The sequence below is a fragment of the Ochotona curzoniae genome, unplaced genomic scaffold (assembly GCF_017591425.1).
Source record: "Ochotona curzoniae isolate NIBS_2020 unplaced genomic scaffold, NIBS_Ocur_1.0 scaffold_3554, whole genome shotgun sequence".
Lineage (NCBI taxonomy): Eukaryota > Metazoa > Chordata > Mammalia > Lagomorpha > Ochotonidae > Ochotona > Ochotona curzoniae.
In genome coordinates this window covers 544,844-560,815 of record NW_024467111.1, presented here as the reverse complement: position 1 = coordinate 560,815, position 15,972 = coordinate 544,844, and the positions used below count along the sequence as shown (strand labels likewise).

Below are 15,972 nucleotides of genomic sequence, written 5' to 3'. Positions count from 1 at the left end.
GCCATAGCACCAGACCCTGGACTTAAAAAAATCTGTTCTGTATGTATGTACTTTTTACAGATTTGTTTATTTATTTGAAAGAATCAGATAAGGGAAGAGACAAGGAGAGAGAATGAATCCTCCATCTGCTGGTTCACTCCTAGATGGTGGCAACAGCATGGATTAGGCCAGGCCAGAGCTAAGAGCTAGAAGCCACCTTCTAGTCTTCCAAGTAGAACAGAGGCCCAAACACCTGGTCATCTTCAGCTGCTTCTCCTTAGCAGTCAGGGAGCTGGATCAGAAGGGGGGAGTACATAGGGTTACTTGTTACTCCATGCTAGCCGCTTCACTTACCTCTGATCATTATAAATAGCTTTGCTGTTGAAATGATTGATGAGGCCCAGGATCACCACTAACAGTACACTTCCTAGATAAGAACACTCTATTAGTTGTTTCTAGGTACCTCTGTTCATTGCAGGAATCATTTTATTCATCACATTAAAAACTAGAAAATATTTTATGTAGTTTGGCATTTTACTTGTTATCTGAAATATTGGATCTGACCATTGTTTGTTTTTAAGTATTGAAATATTTCAGTTTCTTGTCTTGATTTTGATTTCACTTTGGCTATTTAAAAATATTTTCAGGAAATCCACTCACCCAGGCTATCTTGAACCTATATCAGGAACCTGATGGAACAAGAAGGCTGCTGAACTATTTGCTTGATAATTTGTCAGGTACTGCAAAAAGAAGTAAGTGGTCATTTGTTTAAGCCTTTTTATTAGGCAGACAAGTAAGGATATTGCTTAATTAATATGTTTTCTGTTCAACTAGTTTCAACAGAACAGCCACCTCCAAGATCTTGGATTATGTTACAAGAACCAGACAGAACAAGACCAACTGGTTGGTAGCTTTATTTTTTAATTCACATTTTTACTTGGCTTCTGTGAGCACTAATATTCTGGGCATACTTTAGAATGAGGGCAACATTTAAGTAGAATGCTTGAGACTGATTTAGTTGGAGAGGGAGTAGAGAAGACTTTATTCTAATTCATCTGGCCCCTAAGTATACTATAGTTATAAGGAAGTGTTTTATAATACAGAACTTCTCAGAGGTAATTTTGTCCAAGTAACTTGTGGCAGTATGAGGTGAGAGTGTTGGTTGTGGCAACTGGAGGACTGTCATGGTTTGTAGTGTGGCTGGAGGAAAGGGATGCTGCCCAGCATTCTCTAGTGCACAGCCCAGTTCCTCAACACCCAAGAGTGTGCTGTGGAGAAGCGTTGATGATTTATGGTAATATTTCATTTTCCATAGATTAACAATACATAGTTATTTTGTAGAAGAAAATAGACATAAGGAAATTGAATGATGTGTCAGGTTTCCACATTAGTAGCATGGTGGAGAGGGAATGGCACTGAGGCGCTGGGGTCTTAGCAGTTACAGGATCCAGGAGCTCAGTCTTTTAGCTGTACTTCTCTATTCTGATTTGGTCACTCTTTGCCCTCTTGTTATCCCCCCTTTTCTAGGATATAGTAATTGTTCAGTGAACATAGATTGAACAATAAAGGCTAACTTTACATTTGAGTGAAAACTATTGCTGAAATTGCATTTTTTTCTGTCACGTGTGTGAATAAGTAAAGTTATTTTTCCTACAGCCTTGTTTTCTGTCATGTGCTATAATGTTCTTTGTGATAAATATGCGACCCGGCAGTTATACGGCTATTGTCCATCATGGGCACTAAATTGGGACTACAGGAAGAAGGCCATTATTCAAGAAATCTTGAGCTGCAATGCTGATATCATAAGCCTTCAAGTAAGTTATACAGACGTGTTTAAATTACATAAATTCCTTAGCATTGATAAAGCAAGGGACAGTAAGATTAATATGTAGTACACTGATACGTCTGAAGTGCTACATTCAGTGGTTCTTAAAATATTGGCTATGTTCTGCTTTTAATGAATCTGGAAACCTCTGCCTGTCTCTTTGTAGCACTGTGCTGTCAGATAGAGCAAAGGGTTGAGCTGAGGTGTTAAGCATTTGCTGTAGTGGCTAAATACTCACTGCCTCACTCCTGTGTCCCTACACACTAATTTTCTAATCAGTTGGCAAAGTTAGTGAAATTGTAAGATTGCCAAGGTACAAATTTGCCTTGTCACCAGAACAGGGCATACAGGTCAAAGGATTGGACCTAGTATGTGCTACCGTGGTGCTTCAGTCCCTCTCATAAGAATATGTGAAATCCCTATCAAATCTGTCTCCTCATTGATCTGAAATTATATCTGTGAAGTTTCTTCTACCTTTGATTCTTATTCCCCATCAGTTTTGTATGTAGCTTTGCACTCATGACTCCTCAACAGTAAGGACTTGACCCTGGCAACTGGACCTGTAAGAGAACAAGTAGATATTCCTGTTGCCTGGTTCCAGATAAATTAATGTTAAAAGCTGTTATATTCTTAAATCTGCAAGTCAATGCACAGTTATTTCAAGCTCTCACACTATTAGCTAGAACTAATTTCGTCTTAATGCCATAACTTTGCCATTTACCATTTTTTAGGAGGTTGAAACGGAACAGTATTACAGTTTTTTTCTGGTAGAACTGAAAGAACGTGGTTATAATGGGTTCTTTAGTCCTAAGTCTCGAGCTAGGACAATGTCAGAACAAGAAAGAAAACATGTTGATGGCTGTGCAATATTCTTCAAGACAGAAAAGTAAGTCACCTTAAAAAATTTCTTCAGGGCTTTATTTCTGGGGTGAGGGACCTGCCTTTTTGCCAAGGACTATTTGGATATTTGTAACATCATTCATGAACCATTTAAATTACTACATTAAAATTTACATGCTGTGAATTTATTGAATTTCAAGTCCTGCCTGTGGCTACCTGGGTGGGGCCAAATCAAGTGATTTCATAAGCCAGACTTATCTTACCCTGACTTATTTGAAAGGCAGAAAGAGAGGTGAGTGGTGCAGGGAGACAGATCTTCTGTGCTCTAGTTCACTCTTCAACTGAGTGCAACAGCTGGTCCTGGACCAGGCTGAGCCAGGACTTCAATTCCAGTTCCCAGGCACATTAGCAGGGAGCTGGACCAGAAATGTAACACCTGGTACTCCAGCTGTCACTTTGATATGGGATACCAGCATTGCCAACAGCAGTTTGATGCACAATGTTGGCCCCTTCATCCTGTTTTTTTTTTTTAAAGGAAAAAAATCTTAATATTTACAGGATTGGGGCCATCCATATGGTTGTTATTTGACAAGAGAAAGCCATTATTTATTATTTTAGAAAATTGACATTGATTTAGGAGAATGTATTTTACCTTTTTAATAAAAATTTATTATTAGGGCTGGCATTATAACATAGTAGGTACAGCTGACATCTGTGGTGGTGATATCTCCTGTAGGTGCCAGGTAGTGTCCCGGTTTCTGTGTTTCCATCCAACTCCTTGCTAATGGCCTGGGAAAAGCAGCAGAAGATGGCCCAAGTGTTTTTGGCCCCTGCCACTCATGTGGGAGACCTGGCTCAGCCTTGGCAGCCATTTGAGAAATGAATCAGAGTTATGGAAGATTCTCTTCTGGTCACTACCCCACTCTGCAACTGAAACTTTTGTTTGTTTTTGTTCTGTTTTGTTATTTTTTAAAGGTTGATTTACATATGTATTTGGAAAGTAGACAGAGAGGTATCTTCCTTCAGTTGGTTCAGTTTGAGAAAGGCTGCCTGAGCTGGGGCTGGGCTAAAGCCAGGAGTCAGACTCCATCTGGGCGGCAGAGACTGAAATACTTGGACCATCATCCGCTGGGTCTCAGGTGCATTGTTAGGGAGCTGAATGGGAGTGGAGTAGCTTTGCATAGGATACGTGCTTTCCAAGTGGCAAGTTTGCTTTGCTGCCAGACCTGCCCTGAATTTTTTTGCTTTCTCTTGTAAAAAATAACTGTTGTTGGAGACATGTTTAAAGTGCTGCTGTTTCTTCAGGTGTTCACTAGGATTTAACTCCAATTGTTCATTGAAACCTGATGGAGTTAACATTCCCTAAGGGATACTAGAGGGGAAAAATTGTTGAAAAATTACAAAATGCAGTAATGTAGCACTGAAACCTAAAAAGAAGATAAATACATTATTTTAGGTTATAAGGGTATTTCAAAGTGTTAGTTGTGTCATTCACAAACTGAGAACAGCTTTAAATGGATGTGGGCTACTTATACCAGTGTGCAAGATTTTTCATATCTTGATTTAGTGCCATCACATCTGTTACAGAAGTTTGAGAAACTTCATTTCCCACAAAGTTAATGTCTTGGTAATCCCAGTCTATGTTTGTGTGTGTGTTTTTGTTTTCATTTTAGATTTACTTTGGTTCAGAAACACACTGTTGAATTTAATCAGCTAGCAATGGCAAATTCAGAAGGGTCTGAAGCTATGCTGAACAGAGTCATGACAAAAGATAATATTGGCGTTGCAGTACTACTAGAACTTCGAAAGGAATTGATTGAAATGTCATGTGAGTGATCCTTTCGCTTTCTGTCAGACTGATCTCCAAAACTTAGTAGCTCTGATGAGACATCTTCAAATTGACTAGAACACAGAAATTTCATTATATATTAATGGTCTTATTTAACACCTGAAGAAACTCAGTGAGAATTTTTTTTTATTGTACCTCTTTAGCCCCATATCCAACATTGAGCTCACATTGTCCAGAAAAGTATTAAATTTGCTTTCAAGAATTTTTTTCACATAAAAGAAATATTGAAGTAAATACTAATTTAAATAGCTGCTTAGGAATAGAATTTCATATACTTCCATGACTCCTTGGCAGCAAGAAGATTGTGTAAGCTAACTCCTGACTGGCTTACCATTATTTTAAATAAGTCTTAAGAGTTTTGGATGAATGGACCACCTACTTAGAAAGTACAATTATGTGCCAGCCAGCAGAGCTAGTAAGGTGGACAGGGAGAAGGTTTGGGGATGAAGCACCCACAGGAGACCAGTGATGGTAGAAGTCTGTGAAGTCTCTCTCTATTGCGCCTTCACCTCTGCTTTATATACCTTCCCCACCCCCACCCCAAGTCCCAATTTAGCCAGAAAATTGGCTAGAGATGAATCCAATTAGTCTAGGTGTTTTTAGCCAGAAGCCCAGTTCCTGTTTCTGTCCATTTCAACCAGCGCTAATCAACTCCTTAGCCCACAACACAATTAGAGTGACCTCATGTGGGAACTGAAACTGAAGTCACCTGAGGAACAGTTGCATCAGAGGATAGGAAAGGTGAAAGAACTTAGTGGTTGTTTTAAATACACGTAGGAGGGTTTAAGTTTTACTTTTTTCAGATGTGATTTAGAACATCTGAAGTAAGACCAAAAGTTTTAAGCATATGGAACTGTTTAAAAAGAAGAATTGTTCCAAAGAGAATGGGTGCCTATTCTGAAAGTGTCAAGCCAAGCTAGATGTTGATGTTTTTCTCAGGTTTGTGGCAGGGTGTTGGGGATCATTTTGTATTCTGAGACTGAGGTATCACTTTCTCGGGCTAACAGGGGTTCTGTGTTTTCTGTTTATCTGATGTAGCTGGAAAGGCACATCTTGGAACAGAGAAACAACTCATTCTGGTGGCGAATGCGCATATGCACTGGGATCCCGAGTACTCGGATGTGAAGCTGGTGCAAACCATGATGTTCCTCTCCGAAGTGAAGAACATTATTGATAAAGCCTCTCGAAGCCTCAGAGCGAGTGTATTGGGAGAATTTGGAACTATTCCACTTGTGCTATGTGCAGACCTTAATTCTTTGCCAGACTCTGGTAAGAAAAGATTACTTTATATGAAATGATTTTTGAGCTAAAATGTTTTTATAATGTGTTGTTTCTGATCATTTCAAGTTTAGTAAAAATGGACATTCAGTTTTTAGTGGCAACTATGAACAGGCTTTAAAATGTTTGAAATATAGAGACCATCTTGAAAATGCATGGCCTTACAGAGACTTAAGAAGAAACAATGTTAACCACCATTGATAAGCTTGTGGGTGAAACTTGAAGTAATTCTATAAGGGACACAGAGTTGTATTTTCTTAAATCATATGTAATCCAGACTCTGAAAAGTTTAAGACTATTTTGTGATTTCAGCAAAGTTAAAGATTGGTAACTTGATTAGAATATTCCTTAAGGGATTCTAGATTATTTACACAAATCATCAATCAAATGATTTTGACAACCCACAAAAAAGAGCAAGAATCTTTTATAATATATATAATCGCACAGTAAAATTGAAATCCTGATCTTGAGCACTTTCCCATAGATGGTTCAGAGAATAGGTCACAGTCCTTGTAATGTTAAGATGTTACTTTTTGGAATGAAGTCCTTACTTAGGTTCATTCATGCAAGAACGTTTTTGCTTGTACTTGCATGTATGTCTAAATACATACATTGATGTTTGGAATAGATATATTTGGTAGCATTTGATTGGCATCATAGTAGATAAAAGCCATTATGATGAAAGGAACTTAAAATTTACTTTCAGGAAAATTACGAGTATCTAAAATCTGAACTTATTCCATCTGTCTTGTCATATTGGAAGGTGGAGCAATATTGCCACTGAAGCTAGGGAGTAATCCTCCCTAGCTATGTCTCTACTAAGGTATAGCTACAAAGTCCCTGAGGGACAAAATGGCTTGTGATACACATCTAAGGCCCATTTGAAACTACAGTATTTTATTAGCAAATATGGGAAAGATGTCCCATTTTTGCTAATAATGAAAATTAAAATATATTTGCAGAGGGGCAGACATTTGGCCTGCTGGTTCAATCAGGCTTAAGATGCCCACATCCAGTGTTGGAGTGCCTGTTTCATCTGCTTCCCATCTAACCTGATTCAAACATTTAGGTCATGCTACCTCATAGGGAAGCTAGATGACTCCTGGCTTTGGCTAGTCCAACTCCAGCTTTTGAGTTTTATGAGAATTTAAGGAAGTAAACTGGTGATAGAAGATCTCTTTCTGTCTCTCCCTCTCCTGGTCAAATACAATAAAAATTTAAAAGTCAAAATTAAATGACCTTGCTTAAAGAGCCTGTCTTGTGCTTGGGAAGTTGGAAAAACAGTGTCAAGGGAAAGTGAAGTCATTCTGAAACCAACTAATGGCATTCTTTGTTTATGTAAGCTTTGTTTATTTGAAAGTCAGATAGAGATCATCTCTCCGTTGGTTTAGTCACCAAATAGCCGTGGCAGCCAATGCTGGACCAGGCCAGTGCCAAGAGCTTGTCCTGTATCTTCCAGGTAGGCAGCAGGAGCCCAAGCAGCCGGGCCATCTTTGCTGCTTTTCCTAGGTACATAGCCAAAGGCTGGATTTGAAGTAGAGCATCCAGGACACAAACTGGTGGGATGACAGTGTTGCACACAACACCGGTCCTATTTTTTCTTTTGAAAACTTTAATTTAAAAGGCAGGGAAACAGACAGTGGTCTCATTAGCTGTCTTGCCCCCAAAATGTCTGTAGCAGCAAGGGCTAGACAGGTGAAAGCCCGCAAGCAGGAATTCAGTCAGTATTTCCTCCGAGGGTGAAAGGGAGCCAAGTGCTCAAGCTGTGCCTGCTGCCTTACAGAGGGCTTGTGAGCAGCAGTCTGGGCTCGACCAGTGGGGCTTGTCTCCACCTGACGGACAGCCTTCTCTAGTTCTAGTCCTGAGAGTCAAGCCAAGCCAAGAAGTTAGTGTAAGAAGAAACTTACATACTAGGATGACAGTTGTGTGATACTTTTAATTTTTTAAAAACAGAAATAACCTGAATCTAGGCCTGGCGTGGTAGCCTAGTGGCTAGAATCCTTGCCCTGAATGCGCTGGGGTCCCAACAGGGCACCAGTTCTAGTCTTAGTAGCCCCACTTCCCATCCGCTTCCTACTTGTGGCCTGGGAACGCATTCGAGGACAGCCCAAAGCCTTGGGATACTGTACTCTCATGGAGGACCTGGAGGAGGTTTCTGGCTCCTGGCTTCAGATCGCTTCAGCTCTAGCCAATAGTGGTCACTTATGGAGTGAATCAAAGAAACTAATATAGCAGTTGTGTTACTTAGCTGTTAAAAACATTAAGGAAGATGTATCTGCTCATATGGTACAGTTTTAAATGAAAAAAGCAAAACACAGGGGCTGGTGCTGTGGTGTAGTGCATGAAGCTGTTATCTGCAGCATCTGTATGCCACATGGTTTCTGGTTCAAGTCTTGCTGCTCCACTTCTGATCCAGCTCCCTGTTAATATAACTGCGAAGCAACAGAGATGATTCAAGTATGTGGACCCCTGCACCTGTGTGGGAGACCTAAATGAAGCTTCTGACTCCTTCTCTTGCCCAGCCCCTGCCTGTGCAGTCATTTAGGGAATGAACCAGCAGACACAAGACTTCTGTTTCTCCCTCTCTGTAACTCTGCATTTCAAATAAATAAGTAAATCTTGCTTTTAAAAAACAAAGAAACAAACAAAATAGGCCTGGTGCAGTAGCCTAGTGGCTTAAGTCCTCACCTTGCATGCCCTGGGATCCCACATGGGCACCAGTTTGTGTCCCGGCTGTTCCCCTTCCAGCTCCCTGCTTGTGGCCTGGGAAAGCAGAAAAAGATGGCCTAAAACCTTGGGACCCTGCACAGTGTGGGAGACCTGGTAGAAACTCTTGATTTTGGATTGGCTCAGCTCCATTGCAGCACTTTGGAATGAACCAGTGGATCCAAATCTGACTTTCCAATAACGATAAATAAACCTATTTTTAAAAAGTGTTTACTGTTACATGATCCTTTCAGATTACATTGTTGTATTTGATGGAAAAGTACATTTGCCTTTATTTTAGGTGTTGTAGAGTATTTGAGCACTGGTGGAGTAGAAACAAATCATAAAGACTTTAAGGAACTAAGATACAATGAAAGTCTTACAAACTTCAGCTGTAATGGGAAGAATGGAACAACTAATGGACGAATCACTCATGGTTTCAAGTTAAAGAGTGCCTATGAAAGTGGCCTGATGCCTTACACAAATTACACATTTGATTTCAAGGTATGTCCAGAGACTGTGAATCTGCTAAGGCCTCTGCTTTACTAGCACTTGTCTTTAAAATGTGGCTGTGAGAGTATGCATTTTAGTTGGATTGCTTTATGTTCCCATCAGGAGTGCCTGAGTTCTAGTCCCAGCTTGTATTTTAGCTTCCTGTTAATGCAGACCCTTGGAGACAACGAACAAATGACAACAGTATTGTTTTATCAGTGTTTCTAGAATTCTTTACTAGCAGTTGGACACAACAGTATCTAATTTAGTGTCACTTGGAGTAAGGAGTTCATTCTGTTGTACTAAAATATATTAATATTAAAATATAACAAACTATACTCCTTTAAGTAACATCATATGGTTTTCATTAGCTGTTTGGAGGGTTTTTAAAATATGTAAATTCATTTTATTTTTGATGATGGTTACATAGTTGAGAGGGATACATGCCATGTGGACCATCAGTTAGTGTGTGGAGGGTTGAGGAATAGGAGAAAGTAGATGAGACAACTGCTTTCAGTCTCTTTGTTTCTTCTGGTATCTGGGGAAAGTAGAGACAGAAGGAGAAAGCTACTTCTAGCAGCCTAACCATATCAGTACCCAGGAATGGGGGAAGGCCACCCAGTATCATCCCAGGGTCCCCCAGTGTGGAGCCATGTTTCAAGGATACTGCTTAAGTGTTTTTGATTGTTCTGAGATGCTGTTGGATTCATTGCTCCAAGGTCCACTTTAGAGTCTCTACTTGCCCAGATACTTGCTGTCAAAGCTTGGCTGGGAGAGTTGTTGTCTTATGTTCAGCAGTACTTTTTATCTGTTTTTTTGTATTTCTGCTTGGTTTTCTATTTCTTGCCTGCTAGAAGAGTGGTCATTTAGAGCATTTGTTAGGTGTAAGTATTCCTGAGTAGGGTCTTAGGAGCTCGTGCATCTTAAAAGTGTAGAGATTATATGGCCTCTGCCTCTCCTCAAGTGTCCTTGTATGTTGGCAATAAGGCAAGAAGAATTGATTTCAGGATTCAGGAAGGTCTTTGCGAAGTGGTTGAATCTGACATTTGAAGGTTGAGATGGAATTAGCCAAGGTGGCACAGATTAAAATAGGAAGGAGAAGAGGCCTTAGGGTGAGGAGTCTTAGGGACTCCCCAAGGTTCAAAGGCCTATAACATTGGCATCCCATGTACGTGCAGGTTGGAGTCCCAACTGTCCACTTCCAGTGCATCTCTCTGCCAGTGTCCTTGGAAAAGCAGCAGATGACTCAAGTGCTTAGACACTGTGACACCAAATGGGAGACCTGGATGGAGTTTCATGCTCTTGGTTTCGGCCTGGCCCTACATTGGTGGTTGCAGCCATTTGGGGAATGAACCAGCCAACAGAAGATAATCTTTCTCTCTTCACTTCTGTCCCTACTTTTGTAACTCAGCCTTTCAAATATACAACTTTTTTTTTTTCCTTAAGATTCAGGTGTGAGGGAAGATGTTTTATTTTGTATCATTTAACATTTGATTTTTGTAGTATGTTTATTTCCCTCAGTATAACTGTAAAGGTGTCCCTTGAACACATTCAGTATTTCAGTGTTGTCTTTTTCCTTGTTTTTCAGGGTATAATTGACTACATCTTTTATTCAAAACCTCAGTTGAACACGCTAGGCATCCTGGGACCTCTGGACCATCATTGGTTAGCTGAGAACAACATCAGTGGCTGCCCACACCCTCTGATCCCCTCTGACCACTTCTCACTTTTTGCACAACTGGAGCTCTTGCTGCCTTTCCTGCCCCCGGTGAATGGCGTTCACCTTCCTGGCAGGAGGTAGTCGGGGACCTTCAGAGGGCAACCTCAGTAATACTTGTAAACATGTGAAAATTGGACGGCTGAAGAGTGAGGTGTGGCTGCTACATAATGTTTTGGTTTTTCTCTTAAACATGATTTGAAAATTCAATCTAATTACTTGGTAAGGATTTAGTATGAAAGTTTGGTGCTAGCAACAGACAAATTCTGAGCCCAATATGCTTTATATACCGCCAGACAGGGATTGGTGTGTTTGCACCTATCTTTAATTTGTTACAAGTAATTTTCCTGTTTCTTGTATCCAGTATATTTTCATGCCTTGAAATAGGAAAATGTTTGAACAGCATATTCTCTTTGCACAGAAATCTGTAGCACTACTTTTTTGAGGCCAGTAGTAACATCCAGAGACCATTCTTCCAAACTCTACTCCCTCCTTTTTCAGACTTGTTTATAAAATATAGAGCTGAATTTAGCCTTTATGATTGTATATGATCCATGAAGACCTGATTTATGAAATTTTTGTACTAAAATTCAGATTTGAAAATGATTGTATTGTGACCTAAGGCTGATTTTCTTAACCTGTTTTCATGTGTTATGAGGCCAGCTTGTAAAAGAAGTTGCAACAGACTTTCTCTGCTAATGATTTGCACTGTAGGGGTTTTGTTAGCCCTTTTGTACTACTTTATTTTTAAGTTGAGAACATTGTTCTTTAAATCCAAATCTTGAACCAGATGCAACTTATTCATGAATTACTGAGTGTTTATGATACATTCTAGTAGGACAGATAAGCTGAATGGTGAATGATCTGTATGGATTGTTGGACTGAATGTAAAGGTCGATATATGTACATTCTGATATCTTCAAATCTTTAACCTTTTAGGTGAAGCAATTACAGCTGCTCAGGTACAGCTCTTCACTCCTCACTGACACTTCCTGTCCTAGCTCTACTGTGCCTGCCTAAATTTGTTCTCACCAAGCACTGCCTGTGCATGCAGAGAAAATCTGTGCATCCTCTTTTATATTTTTAAATACTGTTTAACATTTGTGAGGATTTTATGAAAATGCTTTTGTATGAGCTGTTGCTGCTTTCCATTGTGAAGCACTGAACACGTTTTGGAACATGTTCATAGGATGGTCCCTGGGCCTGTCTGCTCAGCAGACCCAACCCTGCTTCTTCGTGTCATTCACCGTGCTGTTTGTCACCCAGAATACTACTATCATGTGAATTCTTTTTGTTATCCATGTTTCTGTGTTTTTTTTAATCTTTTTTTTTTAAGAAAAGTAATTTTCCATTTATGAAGCAGTATAAATTAGATGCATTTTTGAAACAGGTCCCTAAGACAATTCTTCAGATCAGTTTTAAACTGACCAAGTCATTTTACTCTGAACAAAGGTCAAAGTTTTGTTTCACCCTCAGTTTCACCCATAGTGCTTTAGGTTAGAAATTATAGCCAGCTTTCACTTTGCAAAGTTAACTTGTATACATTCTGTTCTTTGTTTTGTTGGTCTCTCAGAAATCAAATGAATTTAGAGGGAGCTTGGTGTAACTGCTTTTGTTTCAACTGCAGGCAGGGGAGCAAAAGATACCGTGTAAGCATTAAGAAATGTTGAATGTTAGCAGTTTTTATACAGAGAATGAGTCATTTTGAAGGATGACTTAAAATTTTATGAAAAATGTTCAGCACTCAGATGTGCTTATTCTGTTTTTAAAGAGAAAGTAAAATTACAAGTTTAAATGAATATTTTTTTTTCCTTTGAAAAACTTCTTCAGAAGGTTTTGATCTTGAATCTTTGTCTTGGACCTGATTTTTCCTGAAAATTTTTTTTTCTTTTTTTTTTTTAAGACTTTGTTGTGATTGTTTGAAATTTTTTTGCTTTTTAAGTTATGCTAATGTCAGACACATCCAGTTTATAATCAGTACGTTGGAAACTTTGGTATCATCGACATAGAACTAGTACATAGCTTTTTGTGGGGGTTTGGGTGTTTTGGGTTTTTTTGTTTTTTTTTGTGAAGTGTGAATAAAAGATATGTTTACTCATTCTTTTCCTAAACACGGCGTTGGTAATGTGCATCATGACAATGTCCAGGGAGGGTGAGCTGGAGCTGGTTGGGCAATGAGTCCCAGGAAGCACTTCGCTGTGATCTGCATCAGGTGCCCGAAGTCCAGAGAGCTTTACCAAGGAGTGCAGAACTCTGCCTTGTGTGTTCATCGTCAATGCTGAACCAGAGCGCACTGGTTAGATGCTCATCTGTCCACAATCTTTGAGTCTGGAGACAGCAAACTAAGATTATAATGGCCTATTGTATCCTGAAAATCCTTGCTGTTGCCTCTTTGAAGCATACTGCTTGTGCGGATCAATTTGAACAACTTCTCCACCTTACTGGGATAGTGATAAATTGAACCAAGAGTGCAGATTACAACTGTAACCTTGAAAAAAGAGAGGAATTTAGATTTCTGGGGGATAGGTTGTCACTCCAAAAGAGACTGATACTTTCTGTGTTTTGTGTTTAATATTTTCTGTGTTCTAGAATAATTTTCAATATTCCACTTTCCCTTAAATGCAATAAAAACGGGTGTGTTTTTACAGTGTAGATTGTTTTAAAAAATTCTGTAACAAACATTTAATGTGTTGCCATAATGTAATCTCAGTGTTCTTGCTGGATAAATCCGTTTTAGGAATGTTTTACAGAAAATCTAGGGTTTTTTAAAGATCAGAAATTTGGAGACAAATAACTCCTTGTAATCTCTTCAAGAACCAATTGCTGTGTTGGTAATTATTTATGCTTTGAGAATTTAAATAATGTTAAACAAAATTAATTTATGGTAGCTTAAAGTTGTATTAATTAATTGGTGGTTACAACTTTAATAGTCCAAGAAGATAGCCATTTCCCAGCAGTGTGTTTCCGTTTTCATTCTTACTTGATTTTGTGACAACCAGAAAAGTTTCTTTTGGGTTAGCACTTTGAAAGCTAAAGACATCATCTATTTTAATGGAATGCACTTCTAAATGTTGAAAGTTCAAAGCTCTTCTGAGATTCAGTTTTTAAGTAGTAACATTCAAATTTTATATAGAGTTCCAGTTTTCAACTATTTAAACTTAGGAAATTATTTTCTGTAATAAGTTTTAAGGTTTTAGGTTGTGTTGCATAAGGACAGAAGCCAACTTGGGCAAACAAAAAAGAGCAATTTTTTAAATGAATAAATCCATAGCAAGTGTTGCAGATAATTCAGACACCATCCAGCAGGTGTTTCTCTCCTATTCATAAACAGTATTTTAAAATGTTCACTGCCCTCTTCATTTACATTTTAGTATCTGCTGTGTTGAAGTAGTATCTGAAATAGAGTTTCCAGTCCTTCCTTACATTACATCCTGCTGTGTAATGCACTGGACTGCGTTTACCATTCATGGGAACCCAGCATGCCAGTTGCACTAAGCTCAAAGAATGTCACCTTGCCTGGGCAGCTCTTTGCAAAGGGCATGGAAAACTGACCATCTGCCATTTGGATTGGTGGTAATAAGGGCTTTCACTGTTCTTTTTGGTTTGGAACCTTCTTGGTCAAATTGTAATGAACTGGTATTATATTTATATACAGGGTCTCTTTCATTACTGATGTATTTTACTATTCATAGCCAACCAATAAATTCAGTATCTGTTTCAAATATCTTAAAAGTGTAATTTGTATAGCTGTAGTACTGAAGTTTGAGAAAAATAATGTTAAACCGCAGGCTATATATCTAAAATTCTGAGTCATCTGGAACAGGGTTATAACTTGCCCTATGGAAGGGGACAGGGCATGGTGTGGAGAAACTGTGTAAACTTATGTATCTCTCTCTTGGCTGTGTTATTCTGTATAACACTCATATATCTGCCAAAGTTCAATTTTATATTTAAATGACAGATGGTCGTTTTGCATTAAGAACTTTTGTTGTTACCATAATACCTCATAATATAAGAAATGGGCTTGCGTATCTTTCCCATCTTTTGGAAAGAGATTGACATTTTTCAAATAAATGCCTTTCAGTACAGTAGCAAACACTGTTGGGGTTATAGAATTTGTTAAGTATCATACATGTTTTCTGTGTATCTTGTTGCATTTACTTTTTTAGATCTTACTGTCCACTGGCTCACTTCCCAAGTGGCCACAATGGCTGGAGCTAAGCCAATCAGAAGCCAGGAGTCAAGAACCTCTTCTGGGTCTCCCATGTGGGTGCAGGGTTCTAAAGCTTTGGACCATCCTCCACTGCTTTCCCAGGCCACAAACGGGGCTATGGGATGTGGAGCAGCTGGGTCATGACCCAGCACCTATATGGGATCTTGGTGTGTGCAAGGTGAAGATTTAGCCACAAGGCTATCATGCCGGGCCCCTGCATTTACTTTTAAAATGTGTGGCTTCTCATGTCTTCAAACGTTGGCTTACAATTAAGGAACACTTAAATTCATTTGCTTTGAAGAAACTACTGTAACAGATTTGTGTAACTGAGCATACACTGAGTTTGGTTGGTTTTTTGTTTTTTAACCACTTGAAAGAGATCTTCCATCTGGTAGGCGATTCCCCAGATGGCCACAGTGACCAGGACTGTACCAGGCCAAAGCCAGGAAACAGGAGCTTTTTGAGGTCTTCCTTGTGGGTGGTAGGCCATCTGCTGCTGCTTTTCCAAAGTCACTGCAAGGGACCTGGAAGATGCTCAATTTTTAAAGTCCATTGTGATTTATAATCTCTTGCCTGTTTATAACAGGTGTCTTGTTCCTATCCTATGTGTAATTGTTGAGAAATAAGGGTTTAAAAAAATAGTGAATGATGCATCTTACTTTATAAATTCAAGTTAATGTTCTTTAGAGGAACAAGTACCTGAAAATATGTATGTCCTGAGAAACTGTTTTGGTGTGAGCTCCAGGAGCTTGCAGTCTCATTCACAAAGTGAGACCAGGCTGTCACAAGTACAGAACCCCACACCAGCAAGTGTGGGAAGCTTAGCCAGGGCCTTCATTTTGGCGACTCATAATTGTCAGTCAGTTTTCTAGCTCACCATATTGATGGTACTGAGAGCTGAGACATCAGAATGCTCGAATGCTGTCTTCAGCTGGTTAGAGATGTGCAGACATAGACTCTGGCTTCAAGTTGCTTATTGACCACTGTAGGCTAGTGCAGGAGGATTATCTGAAGATACTGACATGATTGTACAGTAAGGTAAGCTGCTACCCCAACATGTCACATCTGATTGC

General features: G+C 39.2%; 1 protein-coding gene across 3 annotated transcripts in view; it reads left to right on the top strand.

Moving 5' to 3' along the window:
• Window positions 1-14,410, top strand: part of CNOT6 (CCR4-NOT transcription complex subunit 6) — a 70,619-nt gene extending 56,209 nt beyond the window's left edge. For 2 of the 3 annotated variants that reach the window (XM_040964481.1, XM_040964484.1), the window contains exons 5-12: window positions 627-731; window positions 814-882; window positions 1,636-1,793; window positions 2,536-2,690; window positions 4,318-4,472; window positions 5,532-5,762; window positions 8,779-8,981; window positions 10,558-14,410. In XM_040964481.1, the coding sequence (XP_040820415.1) occupies window positions 627-731; window positions 814-882; window positions 1,636-1,793; window positions 2,536-2,690; window positions 4,318-4,472; window positions 5,532-5,762; window positions 8,779-8,981; window positions 10,558-10,770 (1,289 nt within the window). In that variant the 3' untranslated portion in view covers window positions 10,771-14,410. The remainder of the gene's footprint in view (window positions 1-626; window positions 732-813; window positions 883-1,635; window positions 1,794-2,535; window positions 2,691-4,317; window positions 4,473-5,531; window positions 5,763-8,778; window positions 8,982-10,557) is intronic. The other variant, XM_040964483.1, reaches the window with a different exon arrangement.
• Window positions 14,411-15,972: the final 1,562 nt, after the last annotated feature.